Source organism: Odontomachus brunneus, unplaced genomic scaffold (assembly GCF_010583005.1).
Source record: "Odontomachus brunneus isolate Ranch 3 - 2012 unplaced genomic scaffold, Obru_v1 Obru_scaffold_004, whole genome shotgun sequence".
NCBI classification, from domain to species: Eukaryota; Metazoa; Arthropoda; class Insecta; order Hymenoptera; family Formicidae; genus Odontomachus; species Odontomachus brunneus.
Window position 1 is genome coordinate 2,578,972 of NW_022639454.1, and position 19,104 is coordinate 2,598,075.

A 19,104-nucleotide genomic window follows, 5' to 3' on the forward strand; every position below is an offset into this window, starting at 1 on the left:
AATCTCTCTCTCTCTCTCTCTCTCTCTCTCTCTCTCTCTCTCTCTCTCTCCTCCGTAGATCATTGTGAAAATTCTGACGTGACGTGATGTAAAATCCGCGAGAACAGAGCCGCGCGATTCGCCACATCGAATCCGCGGCATCTCGCTGTACAACGCTCTCACCAAGCGACGGAGACGAGCTCCAAGGAGACGAAGTTACGCAGCATGCTGCAGAAATAATAAATTCCCGATAAGCACGCGCGGAATTTGCGCGAATATACGTGAGCCAGCGGGGGTGCATCGGCCGTGAGAAAAGATACCGCGAGCATAAATATTTCTGCACACAATTTCCCTCCGCGCCACCCAACTCCACTCAACCCCCTAGGCCGACTTGTCGCGATCGCCATCAAGCGCGCGGTATGTCCGGCATGCTTCTAAGATCGCTTCTTCGTCGAAGCAACGGAGAAAGGGAAATCAGATTCGCGAAAGAGATTATAGTCTCTCTCTCTCTCTCTCTCTCTCTCTCTCTCTCTCTCTCTCTCTCTCTGTCTCCCCCCCCCTCTCTCTCTCTCTCTCTCTCTCTCTTCCTCATGGGAGGACTATCGATCGACGTCACGTGTGATCCTCGCCCACTATCCACCACATACACATCGAGACATTCCGCGTTTATTGAGTCTAGGCACTGTCTCTCCCCTCTCCCTCTTTCTTTCTTTCTCTCTCACCCCCTGCCTTGATTCTACCAACAACTCCTCGTCAAGATAAATAAGTTCCTTCCTCATAAATAATACGATAACGAAGCGCGTTTCTTCTTTTTCTTTTTTCCCTTTTTTCATACAGTTGCCCTCGAGGCGGCGGAGCTTGGCAGTAAAGGTGAAATTCACCGACTTATGCGGCTGCCAGTCGTAAATTTTATCCGCGAAATTAAACATTTTCTTAGGCCGCGAGAACGGAAGTGCGAGCAGACGTATTGCCGAGCATTTATATTTTAGCAGGGCTGTTCGCCGATTCTTTTTTATTTCTATCACGCGGCGGTGGAAACGCGCGACCTTTTTTGTTTTTTTTTTTTGCTTTTATTATGTTGCCCTATCCCGTTCAGAATGCGAAAAGTGCTGTGTACAGGTGTAACGCGCGAAGCTTTCAACTCTTCCGAAAAGAGAGAGGACTAAATAGATATGGAGTGTAAAAATGTTATTCGCGTCATTGCGCAAACTCGCTTGTTGTGGATTCGCGCACAACTGGCGAATCAGATCTAGAAAGAACTACACGATCTCGAATCGCGAATTGTATTCTTTGAAATCGTTTTAAACTATCAGAAGAAAGGAGAAAAAAAGGAGAGAGTATTCGCACCAGCTAACAATAACATATAACATCAATATTATAATTTCTCACTCAACAATGTAATACTTGTCTTGCTGAGTGAGAAATAATCATAATAATCTCAATATTATTTTAATGTAATTACTAATTACTGTTTATTGAGTATCGCGTACGCGATGTACCAAGTTTGTCACATCAATCAACACTGATAAAAATCAGTTAATATACTAATCATTTAGAATTAATATTCCTTGAAACTATTTTCTAAACTATAAGGAAAAAAGTACCCAGCGAACACCAATTAACAGTAACATAACGTCAACGCCATAGTTTTTCCCTCAACAATATAACTGTCCCATACAACTCATGTTATATCGCACTTGTACTCGCTGAGTGGGATAGGTATATATGTATTTTATTACTTCAGCAAACGTGTTAAGAAGGAATGTTGAATGGGAAACAACAGTGATAATAGTTCCAAAACAAATGTAATGTGTTACTGCTAATTGGTGTCTCGCGTATGCGCGTTCGTCGCATTAATCAACACTGATAAGAATCAGTTAATATTAATAGAATTCGAGTAAACTCATTCTCTGGAAACATATACACACACACATACACACACATACAAAAATATAATTTATGTGTGACACTGTGACATAAATAACACCCTTGCAACACGGGCGTGCACAGCCATCTCGTAGGTAGATCCCTCGTGAGCGCTGGCAAGTAGAAACAGACATCCCAGCGCGTACAGCCGACAGTAGTAAAGGCACGCGTCGCGTCAGACGCACCACGCGACAGGATGTACGGCGCGGTGCGACGCCACGTCGCGTCGCGTCGCGTCGCGCCGCGCCGGTCGAGCCGACGGATGGACGGATGAATGGTTGAATGGACGGACGATCACGTCCATTCTGATCATCAGGCCCGGGATTAACGGATTAACGAGACTCCGGTCACGCGACGACGATTAAGGGATGACCGGGCGAAAAACTCGACGGACGATTTCGCGGCGTGTCGCGCATCGCGTTCGCTCTGACGCGACCGCATGGAACGGACGCGTTTCACATGGGGAAACGAAGAGACAGAGAAAGAAAATGTGGAAGAGATCACGATGACGATGATGACAACGAGTGATGCGTAAGGCGGCACTCGGCCTCTTACCTTTCTACGTCACGACGAGATGCACGCGTCGAAATCCGTCCACGCCATTCTCTCTCTCGAGCACAGCACCGCACTGCACCATACACAGACCATACACTTGAGCAACACCTCCCCTCCGCCGCCGCCGGTCGGTCGGTCTCTGTCACGTCCTATATCTCTCGTTCCTTCCGACTACCCCCTTCTCGTCTCGATCCACCTGTCCGTTCCTCACTTTCTCTCTCTCTCTTTCTTTTTCTCTCTCTCACACACCCTCGCTTTCTCTCTGTCTCTCTCTCTCTCTCTCTCTCTCTCTCCCTCTCTCTTTCTGTCTGTGTCTATCTGCTTGTCTCTCTCTCTCTCTCCCCCTCCTCTGTCACGCCGGCAGGAGAAACCCTTTGCGTCTGTCGTCGGCCTCCCTTTTCTCCGGCGTCTTCTCCTCGTTCTCAGAGGTGGCGATCGAGCCGTGTTAACGAACGCGACGCCGCGATCGAGGCCGGTCGTCGATGACGATGGTGATGACGACGACAGCGATGACGGCGGCGACGATGAGGACGACAGCGGCGACGTCGTCGACGACGGAGGACGTGATTAGGAGGAAGAGGAAGAAGAAAAGGAAGCGCCTCCCTGCGGCACGCGCGCGCGCGAGAGAGAGAGACGACCCAGCATCCAGCTACGCCCGTGACAGCGTCTGGGCAACTACTGAGGAGGATCTGCGCGGTTCCGGCGCAAGCTGTGTCGTTCCCATTTTGACCGGACACGGCGCCACCGCGAGCCACCCTTCTCGTAGAGGGTGAAGGCGAGGGATCGGGGGTGGCACACACGCGGCCTCGGAATAAAGATATCCGCACGGACCGGAATGTGATGCCTAACGATATTACGATATATTAGAAAATATATAGATACTTTGCTTTCCTCTTCTACGCCATATCTTCACGTCGATACTCACCGATACCGGGGATTGTTATCGATATTTTTACGAGGCCGGCAGCATTTAGTACTGAGACGTGTAGATTTCTTTTTTTATCTTTTCGGATTTCCCGTAAATTTTCCATAACACTCGACGTTCCTATCCGCGATGAGCCATTTTTTCAATTAATTATAGCGCGTCATGACCTTTCTTTCCTCGTGATCGTCACAAATTGCGCACTTGGATGTAAATATTCTTTAGATTACTTGCGACACATCTTATTTTCGCTCCTAATTTCTTTGATTATCTGTAACAAAATATAACATTCCTTTAGACAAGTATCCCTGATATATTATGAGGAAAAGGGAAAATTCAAAAGTTGCATAGTATATGTTGCAAATTAAACTTGAATATACCTCCTACGAAAGCGAAGACTTCGCTTTCACCGTACTTGAGGATTCTCAGGATTCTTAGCCGCGCACGCGAGAGAGGGAGAGAGAGAGAGAGAGAGGGACGTATCGGCGCTTGCTTAAAATTCCATTTAATTAAATTTCATCGAAATCAATCTGCCGCCGCACTATCTATCCGCTACAATGCCGATCGAGGCCGCGAAGATTACGCCACGTTGATACGCGGCATCTCACGAGATGAGCTGAGGCGCGGTCGATACTACGTCATACAACGTCGGAGGCGACCGTACGGGCCGACAAACGATATCATACGTCGTTAAAAAGGCGAAGCCGCCTCCTTTTATCCATCGCGCGGCACGAGCGTCAGTAAATTCGACGAGCTACGTGACGGAGCCTCGTTACAATTTACGACTGAGAACCGGACGTGTAAATAGCGACGAACAGGCAATATTTCGAACAACTACCTCGTGATCGGAATCGCGACGTGCCTGCAGCCGGAACACTGGAAGTGACCCTTCCTTTTTGCACTTTGTGTTACGATGTGTCCAGTCTCTCGACGTACTTCCAGAGAATTCCTCAAAATAGTTGCCTTCAAAATTGTTGGAATTGCGAATTAATTAATCTATAGGAAATATGACAATATGACTCGTGTGTTCCTGCAAAATTATTTGAATTATTTGAATGTTTGAGGAGATCATATGATTTTATACATGATATTTAAATATAATTATATAATGTTATGCATAATTATATATATAAATATTATATTTAAGGAGTTTTAGCAATAATTTGCGAGAGTTATTCGAACGCACTTATATGCCAATTCTCGCCTAATGAGCTTATAATTATAATTATAATGATGTAGGATCTAGAAACGAAGTTAATAGCGATAGATCGACGCGCGCGAACGACAGTCGAATTTATTTGACAAGTACTTGAAACGACTATTCGTTGCGGAGATCAATTTTCCAGTCACGTACGCGTAATTATTAGTAATTAGTCCTGTCAACAAACACAACACCCGTATTTTACGGGGCCGTCATTAATACTAAATTAGCGCGAGCCGCAATTAAATAAATGACGGGTGAGGCAATAGGCTGGTAATTTGCCGGACGATTAAGAGATCGATTAACTGTATCGCAGAGGGGAGGGTGACTCGTAGAAATATCTCGAATAAGTGAACGACACCGCGACAGTCAGTCGAAATTGGCAACGCCAGCCGGAGGATATCAAGAGTTGAAAACTCTCGTTTGCTCTCTTCGGTCAAAGGCACCGATGAAAGTCGTTCAATCGAGAGTACCGCTTTCGCCTGAATAACACAGGCATTAACATCGCGATCGCCAATATAAGTCGCGAACATCAATCGACACGATTGACAGAGATACCTACTTTGAGATCGCTCACGTAAATCGGGCTCGTCAGTGTTAACGTTGGCGGATACGTACGCGTCGTTTAACTAATTATCGCTTAAAATTAACTCGAAATCGTCAGTCAAGAGAACTTACCTATTCGATATCGCCAAGGTTGCTCGGGAGGATGATTATGGCTCGTTCGAAATTGCCGGCGACGAGGGCGATTGGAAAATTTGTCGACGAGATGGGAGATGAGGAAGCCGGTAGTTTTGATTACGCGGTCGCGGTGAATCGCTGGAGCATGAGGCTGCTGGGTCTGTGGCCGCTGGACACGCGTCTGTCCGATCTCAAATGCGGTGTGAGCTTCGGACTGAGCCTGATTGTCGTGCTCCCAGCGATAGCGCGTCTCTTTGTGTTAACAGATCTGGTGGCGATAATGTATCAAGCCAATTTGACGTTGCCGGCGTTGCCGACGTTTGTGCGATTCGTCGTCATGAAGGTAAAGGCCAAAAACTTACGGGCCGTCCTGCACAGCATGAGCCGCGATTGGGCTAGCTACTGCTACTTGTCGGCGCGAGACCGACGTAGCATGTTCCATTATGTCAAGAAAGGCAGGCGAATTAACGTGGTTTACATCGCGTGGATGACACTGACGATCGGAGGTGAGGCAAATCCCAACGTACCCTCGAACTTTGGAGAACCGCTCCTGCGTAAACCTGAAAATCAAAATTTATTTTATTTTATTAATAATCTTACTCTTTCATCCTTTTTCATCTTTACTGACATACTGAATACTGCGGAGGTTTCATTAAGTTACGTATAGATTATATTGTTTACACTTGGAAATCGATTCTGTGTAGCAAATAAATAGTTGTTGAAACGAGACGAAAGATAAATGCAGGTCGAGTTACGTCAGTCTATATATTTACGTGTCATCGGTAATCCATTCGTCAGCTAAGCTTTCGCGCAGTTGACAGAAATTAACGCGGCAATCAACGTGTTGAATGATCACCGCTGATAAATTCGTAAATACTCTCGTAAATAAATTCGTGATAATAATGCGAGCGATATACTCACCGCAGCGTACATATTGATGCCGCTCGGGGTTGCGTGGTTGAACGACCATCCTGGGAACGCGACCGACAGAAGACTGCCTTCGGAAGTTTTCTTTCCTTTCCCTCTGGAACAGTCGTACGCGTACGAGATGATCTACGTCGCGCAGTCGATCATGGCCATTATCAGCGGCACGGCGATATTCTCCGTGGACTGCTTCGTCTGTGTCGTCGTGTTCCACGCGTGCGGGCAATTGGACGTGTTGGCTGCGACGCTGGAGCGGTACGACGGCACCGTCGAGCACGAACGCACGGGGAACGCGCGTTCCCACTGCTGCGCCTGCCTGTCGTGCGTCGTGAAGCGACACGTGCATATCGTCAAGTAAGGCCGATCGCATCTCTGGCGGCTGAAATTTGCGCGTCGAGCAGTTGCTTCGTTTCCGAGATTATGATTCCTATTAACCGCAGTGATTTTCAGTTACATGAACGTCGTGGAGAAATCCTTCGACAACTTCATCCTATGCCAATTATTGTCGACCACTATCATCCTGGCGATTCAAGGCTTCCAAATCGTTTTGGTAATGGGCAGTGTTCTTATAAATAAGTATATTAACGAGGCTAAATAAGTATTCACGGACAACGCGTGATATATTGTTCTCAAATCGCCTTACATATTAGCGCGTATCATCGGAAACACACACATGTATAGAAAATGCATGATATATGTGTACACTTATGTGCACTGCTAGAGACATCACTAACGTATACAGGGTGTCCCTGAAATAGTTCGCTAAACTCCGGAACTCCACTCGTCTCGAAGATGAAAGAAGAATGAAGCAAGCGGTGTCGCACGGTCTTCTCTGTTCATCCTTGAGACGAGTCGAGTGTGCCGCCGAGCTCTGGCGATCTATAATAAAAATATTAACTCTTAAAAGCAATGTATCACATTTTCCATATATTTTTTATAAATGATACATATCTTCATACATCACATATGAATATGTGTCATTAAGCTGTCTGAGCAAGAACATTTCTTGTTTCAGTTTGCTCGCGACAGCAATATCACCGGTTTCATCACGTTCCTCATATATTGGATAACATTTACGTTCTATATTTTCATATATTGCTATGTTGGAGACTGTGTTATCGAGAAGGTAACTCATGAGTGCCATTACTATTCTATTTTTCTCTCTTTCGCTAAGTTTATGCTTACATAAGTAACGTTAATACCGTGAAGGTAACAATAATAACATGGAAATTAGATTTTATTAATAAACAGAGAGAAAAGATTTTATTAATAAACAGAAAGAGATAATCTATTCCACCATTGTAGATAAAGCAAGTTATACTTGAGTTCGCAATTTACTTTGAGACACGTAAAATAATAAAATATTCTAACAAAATTATTTAATCTTCTATAATTTAATAACTAAATAACGTAATTCTTGTGCATGACGACTGAAGAGTGAAAATATTGGAAGAACGGCGTATAACCTAGAATGGATCAATTTCCCGCGGAATTACGCTCGACCTATTATATTGTTAATAGCACGTTCAAGGAGACCCTGCAGAATTACCGCTGGGAGTTTCGCTACGATGACCCTCTCTTACTACAAAACAGTAAGTTTTCTTTTCACCAAAAAAGTAATCTTCTAAATTTGTTTTGACTTATTCATATTAATACGTACTCTCCTCGATATGCTTACTCTTAGATTTTGATGAAATCGTTGTCCTATTTGTCTGTTCTTATGGCAATCAAATAAATGACTATTATTGGTAAATAACAGCTAATGGATCATTGATAAATGGTCAATATATTATACTAGCCAGATTGCAAAGAAAATAATTATAAAAGCATGGATGTTCTAAAAGTAATATTCTGTTACGATAATATGTCAGAAAATTAAAAAAAATTATTCACTTACATCTGACCAGTATTTACATAATAAACTAATTAGTAACTAGTTGCTTCCAGTTAGGACTACAAGAGAGACATAAAAAGAAAAATAGTAAAATATTTGAGTTTTCTATAAAAATAGATATAAATAAAAATTACTTATGATTACACTATATTCTTTTCCTATCTTTCCTCTTTCAATCGCATATTCTTTGAGGAATTTAAACTTGACTTTTCTTAAACAAAATTTATCAAAAATCAAATTAATTACCGTTAGGAAATTCGCTACGATGATCCTCTCTTACTACAAAACAGTAAGTTTTCTTTTCACCGCAAAAAAGTAATCTAAATTTGTTTTGATTTATTCATATTAATACGTACTTTTCGGAAAATTATTCATTTCCTTGTTTCATAATATTTTACTTTTCAGCATTAACGCGTGTTAATTTAATCTGCCAAAAGAAAAATGTTACCAAAGCCTGTATGCAATTCGCCAAAGAATATGTGATGTACAACAAAAATACATGTCACGCTATAATATACTATAAATCAGAAAAATGTAAAAAAAATCTAAGCGATAAAAAAAGTTATAACAAAGAACATAAAATTGAGGATCAAAATATAAAATATTGACTATAATAAAATAATTATTTGAGTCTTAACTTAATAGTGAACAAGTCAACGATTAATACTACAATGTTTTCGCGACAATCAAGTAGGATTTTCGCGATACAACAATTGCAGTCTAAAAGACTTCAAACCATTACTAACCAGTTGCTGTATCGTATCGTCCGATCATGCACTTACCAGTTGTCATGAGTAAGTAAATGCCTTTGGAAAGCACGAAATCTAACGTACGATTTTTGACACTTTTCACATATGTAGTACTTTTCATAGACACTGTCTGATATATTATGTATTGCTTTCAGATGCTGTACTAACGATGATTTGTATCTGTAAATCCGTTTATCATAAGCGCACGTCTTCCACATCGGCAGGAAGCTGCGAAATAGCCAGTGCTTGTTTTTATCCCGTGTGTATTCTCACCTGTATATTTTGTTGCAGACATGACACTTGAAATCCTCCTTGTAAAAGGTGCAACGAGTAAAATGTTTCCTGAATTTCTTCTTACTGAACAATCGGTTACACTCTGTACACTGGATAATACATACATCTGAAGGCAAAAATTATTTATCGCGTATCACACCTGTTGTGCCAAAGGCTATTCGAATAAGGCTGTGGAAACTGAGCCTGATAATTTGCTACAACCTTCCTCCGATTTACCTTTCTTCTTCTTATGCGGCTGATCAATGAGGGCAGGGACGGGAACATTGGTGGAGGCGGTATCTTGATTCCGAGATGTCGTTTCGTTCACCTCCATCGAGAAGTCTTGTAAATTAAGGTAGTTCGCTTCGTCGAGATCTCTTATCCGTTCCACGAGTTTCGACGGTTCCGTTGAGTCGTTAGACAGCGTGACGAGTTCCACAGAACTCTGTTCCACGCAAATATCTTGCGCTTTATCGGTACAAAGAGAATTCTTCAATTCGCACTGTTTCACAGGTATCGGCACGTCAGTCTCGATCGATTTCGTCACGAGGTCGTTGCCGTTGCACGCGTTCTCTCTCGCGGCACTCGTGTCCTCGCCGAAGTCGTAGCTGAAAAACTTGTCGAAACCGTCTATATCGCCCAACACGTGATAATAGTCGCTAGTATAAAAATCATAAGCGTAGGACGCGAACAGTTCCGCCTCCGCGTCGCTGTTCACATGACTCGGAACAGAATCTTCGTACAGCACGAAATCTCGGTCGCAAATCGTGCAGTTTGCACAAGCGCAGGTGCACAGCACCTCGGACGCGAGGAGGAAATTCGATCTGTTTTCTTTGCTCATCGAATACTTCCTCCAGCCGTTCTCCTCGGCTGCGAACTCACCACCCAGCGAATCCTTCTGCAGCGCATCCTGCTGCCCATATTCCGTCGATTTGCTAGCAACAATACTGTTGCGATTCGCATCAGCGTTCTCCTCGCAAAAATCGTCACAGAAAACATCCGCCAACACATCCGACTCCGGACTTCCAGCCTCGACGATGTCGGTGAACACGTCGAGGAAATTGTTACGCGCACCACTTTGCGCGGTCGCGCTGTCTGCCATGTTTACTTCCGCGGTGAGAACAGAAGAGCCAGTGTCAAAGCCTGACACTAGTTTAGCCGTCTTTTTGTCGCCAGATTTGCCAGTGACCGCTCGTGTCGACTTTTTAAACAAGCACCTATGCTCTTTGTGTTTGTTGTGCTTGTTGTCCATCTTCTTCATTGGGGTGCCTTCTTCGCGGCCCAACGACGCGTGCAACGTTTCCAATTCGCTGATCGTTTGCGACGCATCTTCACCTTTCTCATTAGTATTGTTATTATTATGCCAACCCGGCACATCGAATCGCACGTCCAAAGGGTGATGCACCTGCTTCCTCTGATGATGCGACTTCGGCGACGCGATCTTGCTACACCTGCCGTCCCTCTCCGAGTCGCTGGGTAACGCCGCATTTAAATCAAAGGACGCAGTTGCATCCTCCGCGAGGGGCACGTCCTTGGCGAGCACGAATGTCTTGTAATTTTTGCACCCCCTCGCGTTGCTGCTTCGCAGAATATTCGGCATACTTCGGGTGGGCTGTGCAGCGCTGTGCAGCGTAACTTGATTCGTGTCGTCTACGAAAATGGTCTCAAAGGATCCCATGTTGCGGAACAGATACACGCTGCCACTCTCCATACTCCCACTACTCGTGTCTCGCAATTTTTTCCCCATATATTCTGTCTAGGTGTACCTTCAGTCAATAAACAAAGTGTTAGTGTCGCCATTGCATAGATGCTAGGAAATACTATCGTTATCGTATCGCATCGCGAGCCTGCATCAGGGGCTGCGCGTATTCTTGACACATGTCGACCACTAAGCATACTTTTCCGATTCTCAAGCCGAACAGCTTCGTACGAGACTTGGAGTAAAAAAACCGCACGGTTCAGACGATGCGGTTTCGAGCTTGGCAAGCGTTTTTCCTCTCCACTTACGTGTAAAAAAGTGCAAAAAGACGTTCTATCCGCGCGACAACCGTCGTGACGAAATGAGACATCGTGTTTAATCACATACGTATACAATAACCGCGAAGTGTTCGTTGTACATGAATGCCTGTATGAAGTTAGCTCTCCACTTTTCGAATTTAATAATTTTGATAGTTGTGCTGATTTGTGCTAGGTTTGTGTTATATTGTGCTCGAATTATAAATTTTTAATACGAAAAATGAGCAAGAAAAATGGAAAAACCCGGTTTTTTGGTAGCCCCCCACTTTTCGATTTTCGAAATTTTTTTTATTGTGTTAGGTTGTGCTAACATTGTGCTAAAGTAGTATCTTCGAAAAATAATCACGAAAGAAATAAAACGAAAAAAACTATTTTAGGTAAAAAAGAAGAAAAGTAAGATTTACACTCGTAGAAGTCAACCAAACGATATACAATTATATATCGTTTGATTGACTTATACGAGTGTAAATCTTACTTTTATTCTATTTGCCTAAAATCGTTTTTTTCGTCTTACTTCTTTCGTGATTATTTTTCGAAGATACTACTTTGGCACAATGTTAGCACAACTTAGCACAACCTAACACAATAAAAAAAATTTCGAAAATCGAAAAGTGGAGGGCTACCAAAAAACGGTTTTTTCCATTTTTCTTGCTCATTTTTCGTATTAAAAATTTATAATTCGAGCACAATGTAGCACAAACCTAGCACAAATTAGCACAACTGTCAAAATTATTAAATTTGAAAAGTGGGGGGCTAACTTCATACAGGCTACATGAAGTTTGTCAGAGTGCAGAAAGTACGACAACGCTAGGCGATCAAATAACCCCCGTGACAGCAAAATCGTGTCTTATCGCCTTCACACAATTAAACTAACGCGAGCTTTAACTCTCACGCAGATTATGTGTCGATTTCTCCAACTTCTTGGCAAGTAACAGTCAACTCATGTCTTAGTTTTTCCCTTAAATTAGACAAATACTCGTTTCTATTAGCGTCGATTAAACGTCAGCTCAAAATCTATGCAGAGACAAAAACTCGGGTTAAGATTCAATCGACATCGGTTGAAACGTACAAAAGACAGAGATATGAATTAACTGTTAGTTTATCAGCTTTTTAGTTTAGTTAACTCACCAAGATGTTGAAAAATCGATCCTACGTTTCGTGAGTCTGCGAATACACAAAGGGTGGATAATGCACTTGGGATTGTGTGATATTTGTGTAATATTCTTGATGCGTGTTCGAACCTTTCTTATCTCGAATTCTTTATACTCGTATAAAAAAAAAATGAAACTTGAAATAAAAGGAGCGCACTTAGCTTTCGAATACGTCAAGAATACGGCCTTTGATATCGTGTCCTACGAACTGGCGAAATAAATGGCGGACGGTAGGTCCCGGTTTATTTCCAGAAATTAACGAGATCACCGATCGATATTCGCCTCCAATTGATAACGCGTCTTCGTTGTTATTATAACTCACTTCGACAGCCGTTCGCTCGTTCGTCATGTGATCACGCACCCGGGAAACAATTCGACGGCGATCACGGAAGACTGTCAATCCGACAATGCGTATCCATCGATAGTCTACGATCAACTAAGCCGACGAACGAACGTAGCGAGCCGGACGGAGACACATGGTAAGAGTGTCTCTTACCGTTAAGCAGAAAAAGAAATCTGAGAAGTCCTTGAGAGCGCGATAAACACCGGAGAAATTCTTGCAGACGTCGGGGATCATAAACATCGCCGCCCGTAACCTGGCAGTGCGGCCCTTCTGCTTCCTAAACACTTCACTTTGTTTTCACGTCGACTGCTGGCTGCTTCGGCGAACGGCGCCAATATCTCTAACGTAATCTGTGTATCTCTCTTCTCGGGCGCAATAAAAATACCACGCAATCGACATACAGAGCTCTCTATCCACGGGAAAACAAAGAACAATACAGAAGGTCCGGCATGGGCCAATAGAATTCGGTACGTTCGGTTCCGGAAACTGCGGTCTGAAGTGCAACCATTACCCAAGCATTCTCTCTCTCTCTCTTTCTCTCTCTTTCTTCCTTCCTCTTTTTCATAATACAATGAGTGTAAAAAGTACTCATAAGAGATTGTCTTGAAGAAAACATTTGTAGAAAATAAGCTTTATTTAATAATCTATTAACAGTGAACATAATAAATGATATATTTCTCAAAATTATGTTAATAAATTGTTAAAACTTATGTTCTACAAATAAGGTTTTCTTTCAAAACTCTCTGGTGTACGAATATTTTTTGCACTCGCTGTAGCTACAGGCATCTCTGCTCCAACGCCATTCAAAGATGTGTATTATGTTAATTTGGCATTGCCACTCCCCGATTAGTAAATGATTTTTTATGCTTCTTGGAAATAATTTTCCAAGATATTTTCCAAAAAATCACAGATCACGCCCGTACAGGTATGTACGTCTTCATGCCACGACAATAAAGCCGGAACTATTATCAAGGCACGTATTACGGAACGCTTCGGAATCGATTTCGATCGGAATAATTCGACTTTCCTCAGAAAAAACATAAATCTTGGGAATAATAGAATAATTCCGAAGAGTTCCGTAATACGTACCTTCTCAAAATTATTCAATTCACTTGTGTACTTGACGTTTAGGAAATGGAGGGAATTTTGGGTTAATTTAAAAAATCTAGTGTTTTGTTGAAAGAGTCGACGAGTAACACGTAGTAAAATATTTTATTGGTATAAACGAGAGTGTATAAATTTGGAAAATAATATGTTTCTCTGCAAATGGATTAACTTTTAATTGTGCGGTAATAAATGTATAAAATAAATAAAATGTAAACTCTTTCCGCACGTAAATCCCATAATACTTATTACATTTGTTTACTCGTGTATCTGCAATTACCTAATATAGGCAAGATTACCAGTCGTTGTCATCATCAAGATTTTCATTCTCGTTCCTCAGGCTTGAAAATAAAACATCCATCACTTTGGGTCGAGGATCTTCCTTGATCTTTGTTGGTACTGCTCCTACTTGTCCCAACATCCACTCTAATTCTATATGATGAAATGGTACAATGTATTTTTTTTTAATTTTATAATTTTTATAAGGTACTCTAGAGCCAAATGGGTTACCTCCTTCAGTCAATTTCATACCACGGAACTCGAGTGGTCCAATAATTTGTTTTATCACGTTCCCATTGTGAATGATGAATATTGTGGGAAGATTACTGTCTCGCCAGTTGGAAATACAAGTAGTAGAAATGCTTCTCAAAAACTTTGTGGTAGGAAACTTTCTTGCTAGATTGGTAAGATGCATATTGACTAGAGTACAGAGCGGAATACTGAAAATAAATAAGTTATCGAATAAGTTTTCAAAATATTGTATTGTGAAAATTCACTGCCTCATAGTTGTACCCAGATTTGTAAAGGTGCAGAACAACCCAGATATCCTCTCCAGCCTTGTTAACCTCTTGAACGTAATCTTCTGCTGATATTTCTCGTACCTGCCCATATTTGGATTTATTAGCCAGCTCCTTTAATTCTGCTATTCTCTTTTGTCGATATGCTTCTAGTACTCGTTCGTCCTCTTCATCCTCTAGTTCATCTAACTCATCCAGAGATTTTTCCTCCAAGTTATTTGGAGCTAGTCAAGTAAACAATAAATTATTAACAACTTAAAATCTATCAAAAGGATAATGCAATTGAAAATCAAGATATCCAATTACCACGTCCTGTTTTTTCATCTATAGTATTCTCCAAAAGATTTACTATTTGATCTTCAGTAACTTCTTTCTCCTTCTCCTTCTCAGGTATGATGCCTTTTCTTCTGAGAATATCATTCCATTCGGTATCTTCATTTGGATCTTGCTAAAAGTAAAAAATAAACTGAATTGAGAAATCCTGAGTATATTACAAAATAAAGTATTCGAAAATCTGAATATATGTATTTTGCAGCTTACAGTCATATTACCATAACCATATAAGGAGTCATGCGTAGCTAACCTCTATTTAAGCTTTTATAACACAATAAACTTTAATTCCTGTTATCAATACTCACCATTTTGGAAAAATTGTATAAAATCTTTCTATGTCAGTAATTTTGTAGCATGAAATTAACTGTTTTAAATTCCTTATATCAAATATTCGTGGTGATGACTGAGGCAACGTGAAAAACGGAGACGACAGCTGATTTACCCTCTAACACAAAGAAACGAACACACGCTCGCACACATACATAGCACTGTCAGCACAGTTATCAATGTAGATGTAGATGAGTAACTCAAAAAGATATCTGGACAAATAATAGAAAAGATTCATTTTTTTAATACAATATTTTATAATGATTTTATTATAACCAAATATAATCTAAATTATACAACACTCGTTATTTCTCATGTAAAATTGATGCGCATTTACAACTAATACTTATATTGGCACTTTTCTTGACAATTACATATCAGTCTTTGTGCGTGTTTATATATTCTGCAATGTGCGGTTAGTTTTCTATCTAATCATAGAATTGCTCTTCTGAACAACAATAATTTCACTTCTCTATATCGTAGGTTATAATAAATAGATGTGTAGTTTGTGAATTTACGACTCCCGATAGAAAGTACAATCATACAACTGCGAATTAATATTATAATAATCGCGCTTATAAAACTATATACATATAACATCAATTTCCAATCAGACTGAATATTCGTCATTACGTATTGTAATATAATATTCTATGTGTAAGGTAATCTTGGGGGTCAATCTGTTAAAACATTCCAACAAGAGTATCTATCTATTTTCTTGACTTGCGTCATTTGATTGCTGATTCTTGGTCTCAACGGGAAGCGCGAGTGTGGCGATCGCGGCGCACAACGCCGTTGTTGCGTAGATCGCCATTGCTCCCGTGATGGACCATTGCAGGAACACCTGCGCTATATACGGTGTAACCATTGCGCCGATTCGCGCCATGGCGCTACACGCGCTCACACCTATGCTACGTAAATGCGTGGGGTACACCTCCGGCGTGTACACGTACGCGGCTTGAAACACGCCGGCGATCAAGCCCCTAGCTAGAAAAATGGCGATGGTCAAGGCCGCTCTGCTCAACAGGCAGGTCCTACCCAGGAAGCAGATCACCATGGCGAACATTACTAATTGGCAGGCCATCGTCTTCCGCCTGCCGATCTTCTCGATCGCGTACACAGTAGAAAAAATGCCGGGAAATTCCGCCAACGTTGTCCAAAGCAGATCGATGTAATCGCCGCGTCGTAGTCGGCAATCGAATTCGCACGTGTCCTCCTCCTTGCTTGTGTCCCACGTGCCGCATTGCTCTGAGGATGTGTGAAAGAGTTCGGTAGTCATTAACACCACGCCGTAATAGCAAAACGCTGTGCTCATCCTGAAAAAAATTGATGATAGAAATAAATGTACTTAAGACATACGTGTGCTTATCTTTAATTTGAGATGGCATTGTGCATATATATCGAAATGTAGAAATTCTGTTTACCAAACCAGCCAGAGTAAAGCGGACGTTTTGCACATCTCCTTGCTCAGAACATCTCTAAATTGTCCATGGTGACCTTGATAAAAGCGGTCCATAACTAGTCTACCTAGAGGTAACGATTTTTTATTTTCTCTGGCTACGCGTTCCAACGTAGAGATCGCGCGATCTATTCTTCCAGTTGTCATGTCGAATACTGTGGATTCTGGGAGCCACTGCAAATGTATATTCAGTATTTTATGTATCACAATTCATTGTTAGATAAATTCATTCAGGAACAAATAATACATATTGAAGGCAAATAAACGTGTTACAAACCGGCGTTATTACAGCGAATATGAACAGCGGAATGGACGACAATATGAGAAGCCATCTCCAGCCGAAATTGGGCATGACAATTAGTGCAATCGCGACCTCGAAACAAGCTCCGAGCGCCCAGAAACACTGTTAACATACGCGCTTATTATTATGACAGCGTTGTACATTTGACGCGTGCACGTAGTCGAAATATTTATGAACTTACGTCTAACAAAATAACGCATCTTGCTCTTTGCTTCGCTGGAAGGAATTCCGCGTACAATGTCACTCTGTGAAAAAGAAAATGCATCGATAGTAACAATGTATCGCAAGGCAAAAGAGTGACATGTCCTTAAGAAACTTACCAAATACTTACGATTGCGGTACACAACCAATAGCAAACCCTACAACTCCCCGAAGCAGCAAAATCCAGAGGAAGTTTGGCGCGAACGAGCTGAGAAAGGCGTAGTAAGACAGCAGCACAGCGCACAAAGTTAAAGCTTGTTTACGACCGTATCTTTCGCTTAAATTATTCCAGAACGTAGAACTTAGCATCATGCCAAGGAAGACCACCTAAAAATATGATTTTCACAGTTGTAATCATTTCAACTATATTAGTCGTGCCAGTTGCTTATCCTCAATAGTAATTATCTCAACTAAAAAGTTACCGTTGTTGTCAGTGCTTGTTGATATCTAGAGATGCCCCAATCGCAATGCAAGGATGGACTCAGGATGCTCAGTATGGTGATCTCCATACTATCTACCATCCAACAGAGACCCGTGAACAGAGAGAGTTTGACTTGGAATTTACCAAAGCCCAATGCATTGATAGCTTGTACCACAGTGAACGTGTCTGTGGATGAAATTTCAGTGTGAGTTGATTATCTCATCATACATAGGTCGACTGTACAGAAATTAATTATTATACAGGACAAAATAGGACTAAGTATTCATTTTTATTTGATAACGAATTAAAAATATCAAGTAACTGAGAAATTATATTAGGCTTGTTCTATTTAGCTAAACTTTATTCTTCTTCTCTCCAATGCTACGTTTCATCTTAAAGGCAAAATATACAACTTTAGCTGAAAAGAACAGACCTATTGTATTGCTATATAAAATTTGTAAAATAGATGTACAGACCTGTCTCCTTGTGTGCATGCATTTCTACCATGTACTATTATTAGAGACACTTTGTGTAATGTCCTGTATGTGATATTACCAGCCCAACTTAAGATAGTCATTAGTAAAAACCAACTCCCATGGTGTTACGTTACCATGCGACATTAGATATTTACACAGAGTGTGGTTCTTCCTTAGTGTTAGAGTTAGGTGAACCCTTCTGTACAGTTGGGGAACGGCAGACGATTAGACAGTGTGATATATTACAATTTCTACATACACAATTTGCACACATAGAGCATAATTCTAACGCAACGTACCATCAGGTATGACAACGACGGAGGAGAGCTCCATGGATCGTTCAGTTCCATTTTCGAGACTTGTTGGGCAACTCGACGTGCTCTGGGCGCAGACATTTAGCTCGGCGCCGTGCGATTCTTCCAATTCGCGATATGGTTCGCTGGATTTTCTACCCGGATTCGACATAGTTACGACTTGGACGCGAACGGCATAAGTATAAGCTGCGAAATGTCGATCTATCTCACATTCATCGATTCAGAAAGATGAAAAGGGCAAACTGCGATTCACTTTCCAACTCGACACCAAGAGTCTCCTAATTTTATGCGAACCGCCAAATCTCAGGTTATCGTGCATTATCGTTGATACTTTTGTAGGTTAACATCTCAAACGCGTAATGAACACTTGCTATCTATGAGACCGTGGTCAGTAATATTTTGTTTCTCGACGCTGAACGTATGTGTTCATTTCATATTGTGACAATATAAATAATTAATGACGAAAACGAACGGTAAATAAGCCACGCTGCGACCATAGACCATCGTAATAGATGGAAAAGTTCCTTGCGTGTAACGTTCTTGAAAAATAAAGATCCGTCTGACTTTTCACCAAGTCGTACTACTTCGATTTGTCGGTAGAAACTTCGAAGCTGAGAGGTCTGTTTCTTTATCGTCGAACGGTTTACTAAGTTTGAAAAGAAACAAGAGCTGCGTTCAGCAGAACACAACGGTTGCACGACCATTTTTTCATTTTTTGCTGAACAGTGCTAAACGCACTCGGTGATGCAACGTGTTT

The 19,104-nt window shown here is 41.6% G+C and overlaps 4 protein-coding genes across 7 annotated transcripts in view; 1 reads left to right on the plus strand and 3 right to left on the minus strand.

Annotated features, from left to right (window-relative positions):
• Positions 1-4,363, minus strand: part of LOC116847315 (two pore potassium channel protein sup-9-like) — a 118,114-nt gene extending 113,751 nt beyond the window's left edge. The window contains exons 1-3 of the mRNA XM_032822191.1: positions 4,221-4,363; positions 3,386-3,653; positions 2,461-3,304 (exon numbers count right to left, since the gene is read on the minus strand). The gene's annotated coding sequence lies outside the window, so the exon portion shown is untranslated. The remainder of the gene's footprint in view (positions 1-2,460; positions 3,305-3,385; positions 3,654-4,220) is intronic.
• LOC116847324 overlaps positions 1-7,399 on the plus strand; it is a 109,323-nt gene extending 101,924 nt beyond the window's left edge. For 2 of the 3 annotated variants that reach the window (XM_032822223.1, XM_032822231.1), the window contains exons 4-7: positions 5,531-5,770; positions 6,191-6,542; positions 6,639-6,738; positions 7,204-7,399. In XM_032822223.1, coding sequence (XP_032678114.1) covers positions 5,531-5,770; positions 6,191-6,542; positions 6,639-6,738; positions 7,204-7,377 — 866 coding nt within the window. In that variant the 3' untranslated portion in view covers positions 7,378-7,399. Of the gene's footprint in view, positions 1-4,402; positions 5,771-6,190; positions 6,543-6,638; positions 6,739-7,203 lie in introns of those variants that run through there. The other variant, XM_032822213.1, reaches the window with a different exon arrangement.
• On the minus strand, positions 7,096-10,984 carry LOC116845934. The gene is made up of 4 exons (XM_032819188.1): positions 10,952-10,984; positions 9,342-10,860; positions 9,105-9,231; positions 7,096-9,011 (listed from the first exon to the last, which is right to left on the minus strand). Exons 1-4 carry the CDS (start codon positions 10,982-10,984, stop codon positions 8,861-8,863), a joined length of 1,830 nt encoding a protein of 609 aa, XP_032675079.1. The 3' UTR covers positions 7,096-8,860.
• Positions 10,985-13,807: 2,823 nt separating this feature from the next.
• Positions 13,808-18,876, minus strand: LOC116847358 (viral IAP-associated factor homolog). Of its 2 annotated transcripts, XM_032822297.1 has the most exons (11): positions 18,333-18,876; positions 17,559-17,743; positions 17,267-17,463; positions 17,117-17,180; positions 16,912-17,037; positions 16,600-16,808; positions 15,933-16,491; positions 14,822-14,963; positions 14,511-14,739; positions 14,229-14,437; positions 13,808-14,150 (listed from the first exon to the last, which is right to left on the minus strand). In XM_032822297.1, exons 1-11 carry the CDS (start codon positions 18,496-18,498, stop codon positions 14,014-14,016), a joined length of 2,223 nt encoding a protein of 740 aa, XP_032678188.1. In that variant the 5' UTR covers positions 18,499-18,876; the 3' UTR covers positions 13,808-14,013. The 2 variants fall into 2 exon arrangements, with proteins under 2 accessions (XP_032678188.1, XP_032678181.1); XM_032822290.1 differs by lacking the exons at positions 15,933-16,491; positions 16,600-16,808; positions 16,912-17,037; ... (2 more) ...; positions 17,559-17,743; positions 18,333-18,876 and adding an exon at positions 15,154-15,323 and having other exon boundaries at positions 13,811-14,150.
• Between the last annotated feature and the right edge of the window lie 228 nt (positions 18,877-19,104).

Excerpts from the sequence above, each read along its gene's own strand:
- LOC116845934 (XM_032819188.1), bottom strand. The coding sequence starts at position 10,984 with ATGTGTCAAGAATACGCGCAGCCCCTGATGCAG. Across the intron at positions 10,861-10,951 it reads ACGCGCAGCCCCTGATGCAG|ACAGAATATATGGGGAAAAA; the intron begins GCTCGCGATGCG and ends AGGTACACCTAG. Across the intron at positions 9,012-9,104 it reads GTCTGCAACAAAATATACAG|ATACAAATCATCGTTAGTAC; the intron begins GTGAGAATACAC and ends ACGGATTTACAG.
- LOC116847358 (XM_032822297.1), bottom strand. The coding sequence starts at position 18,498 with ATGTCGAATCCGGGTAGAAAATCCAGCGAACCATATCGCGAATTGGAA. Across the intron at positions 17,464-17,558 it reads AACAAGCACTGACAACAACG|GTGGTCTTCCTTGGCATGAT; the intron begins GTAACTTTTTAG and ends TCATATTTTTAG. Across the intron at positions 17,181-17,266 it reads ATTGGTTGTGTACCGCAATC|AGTGACATTGTACGCGGAAT; the intron begins GTAAGTATTTGG and ends TCTTTTTCACAG.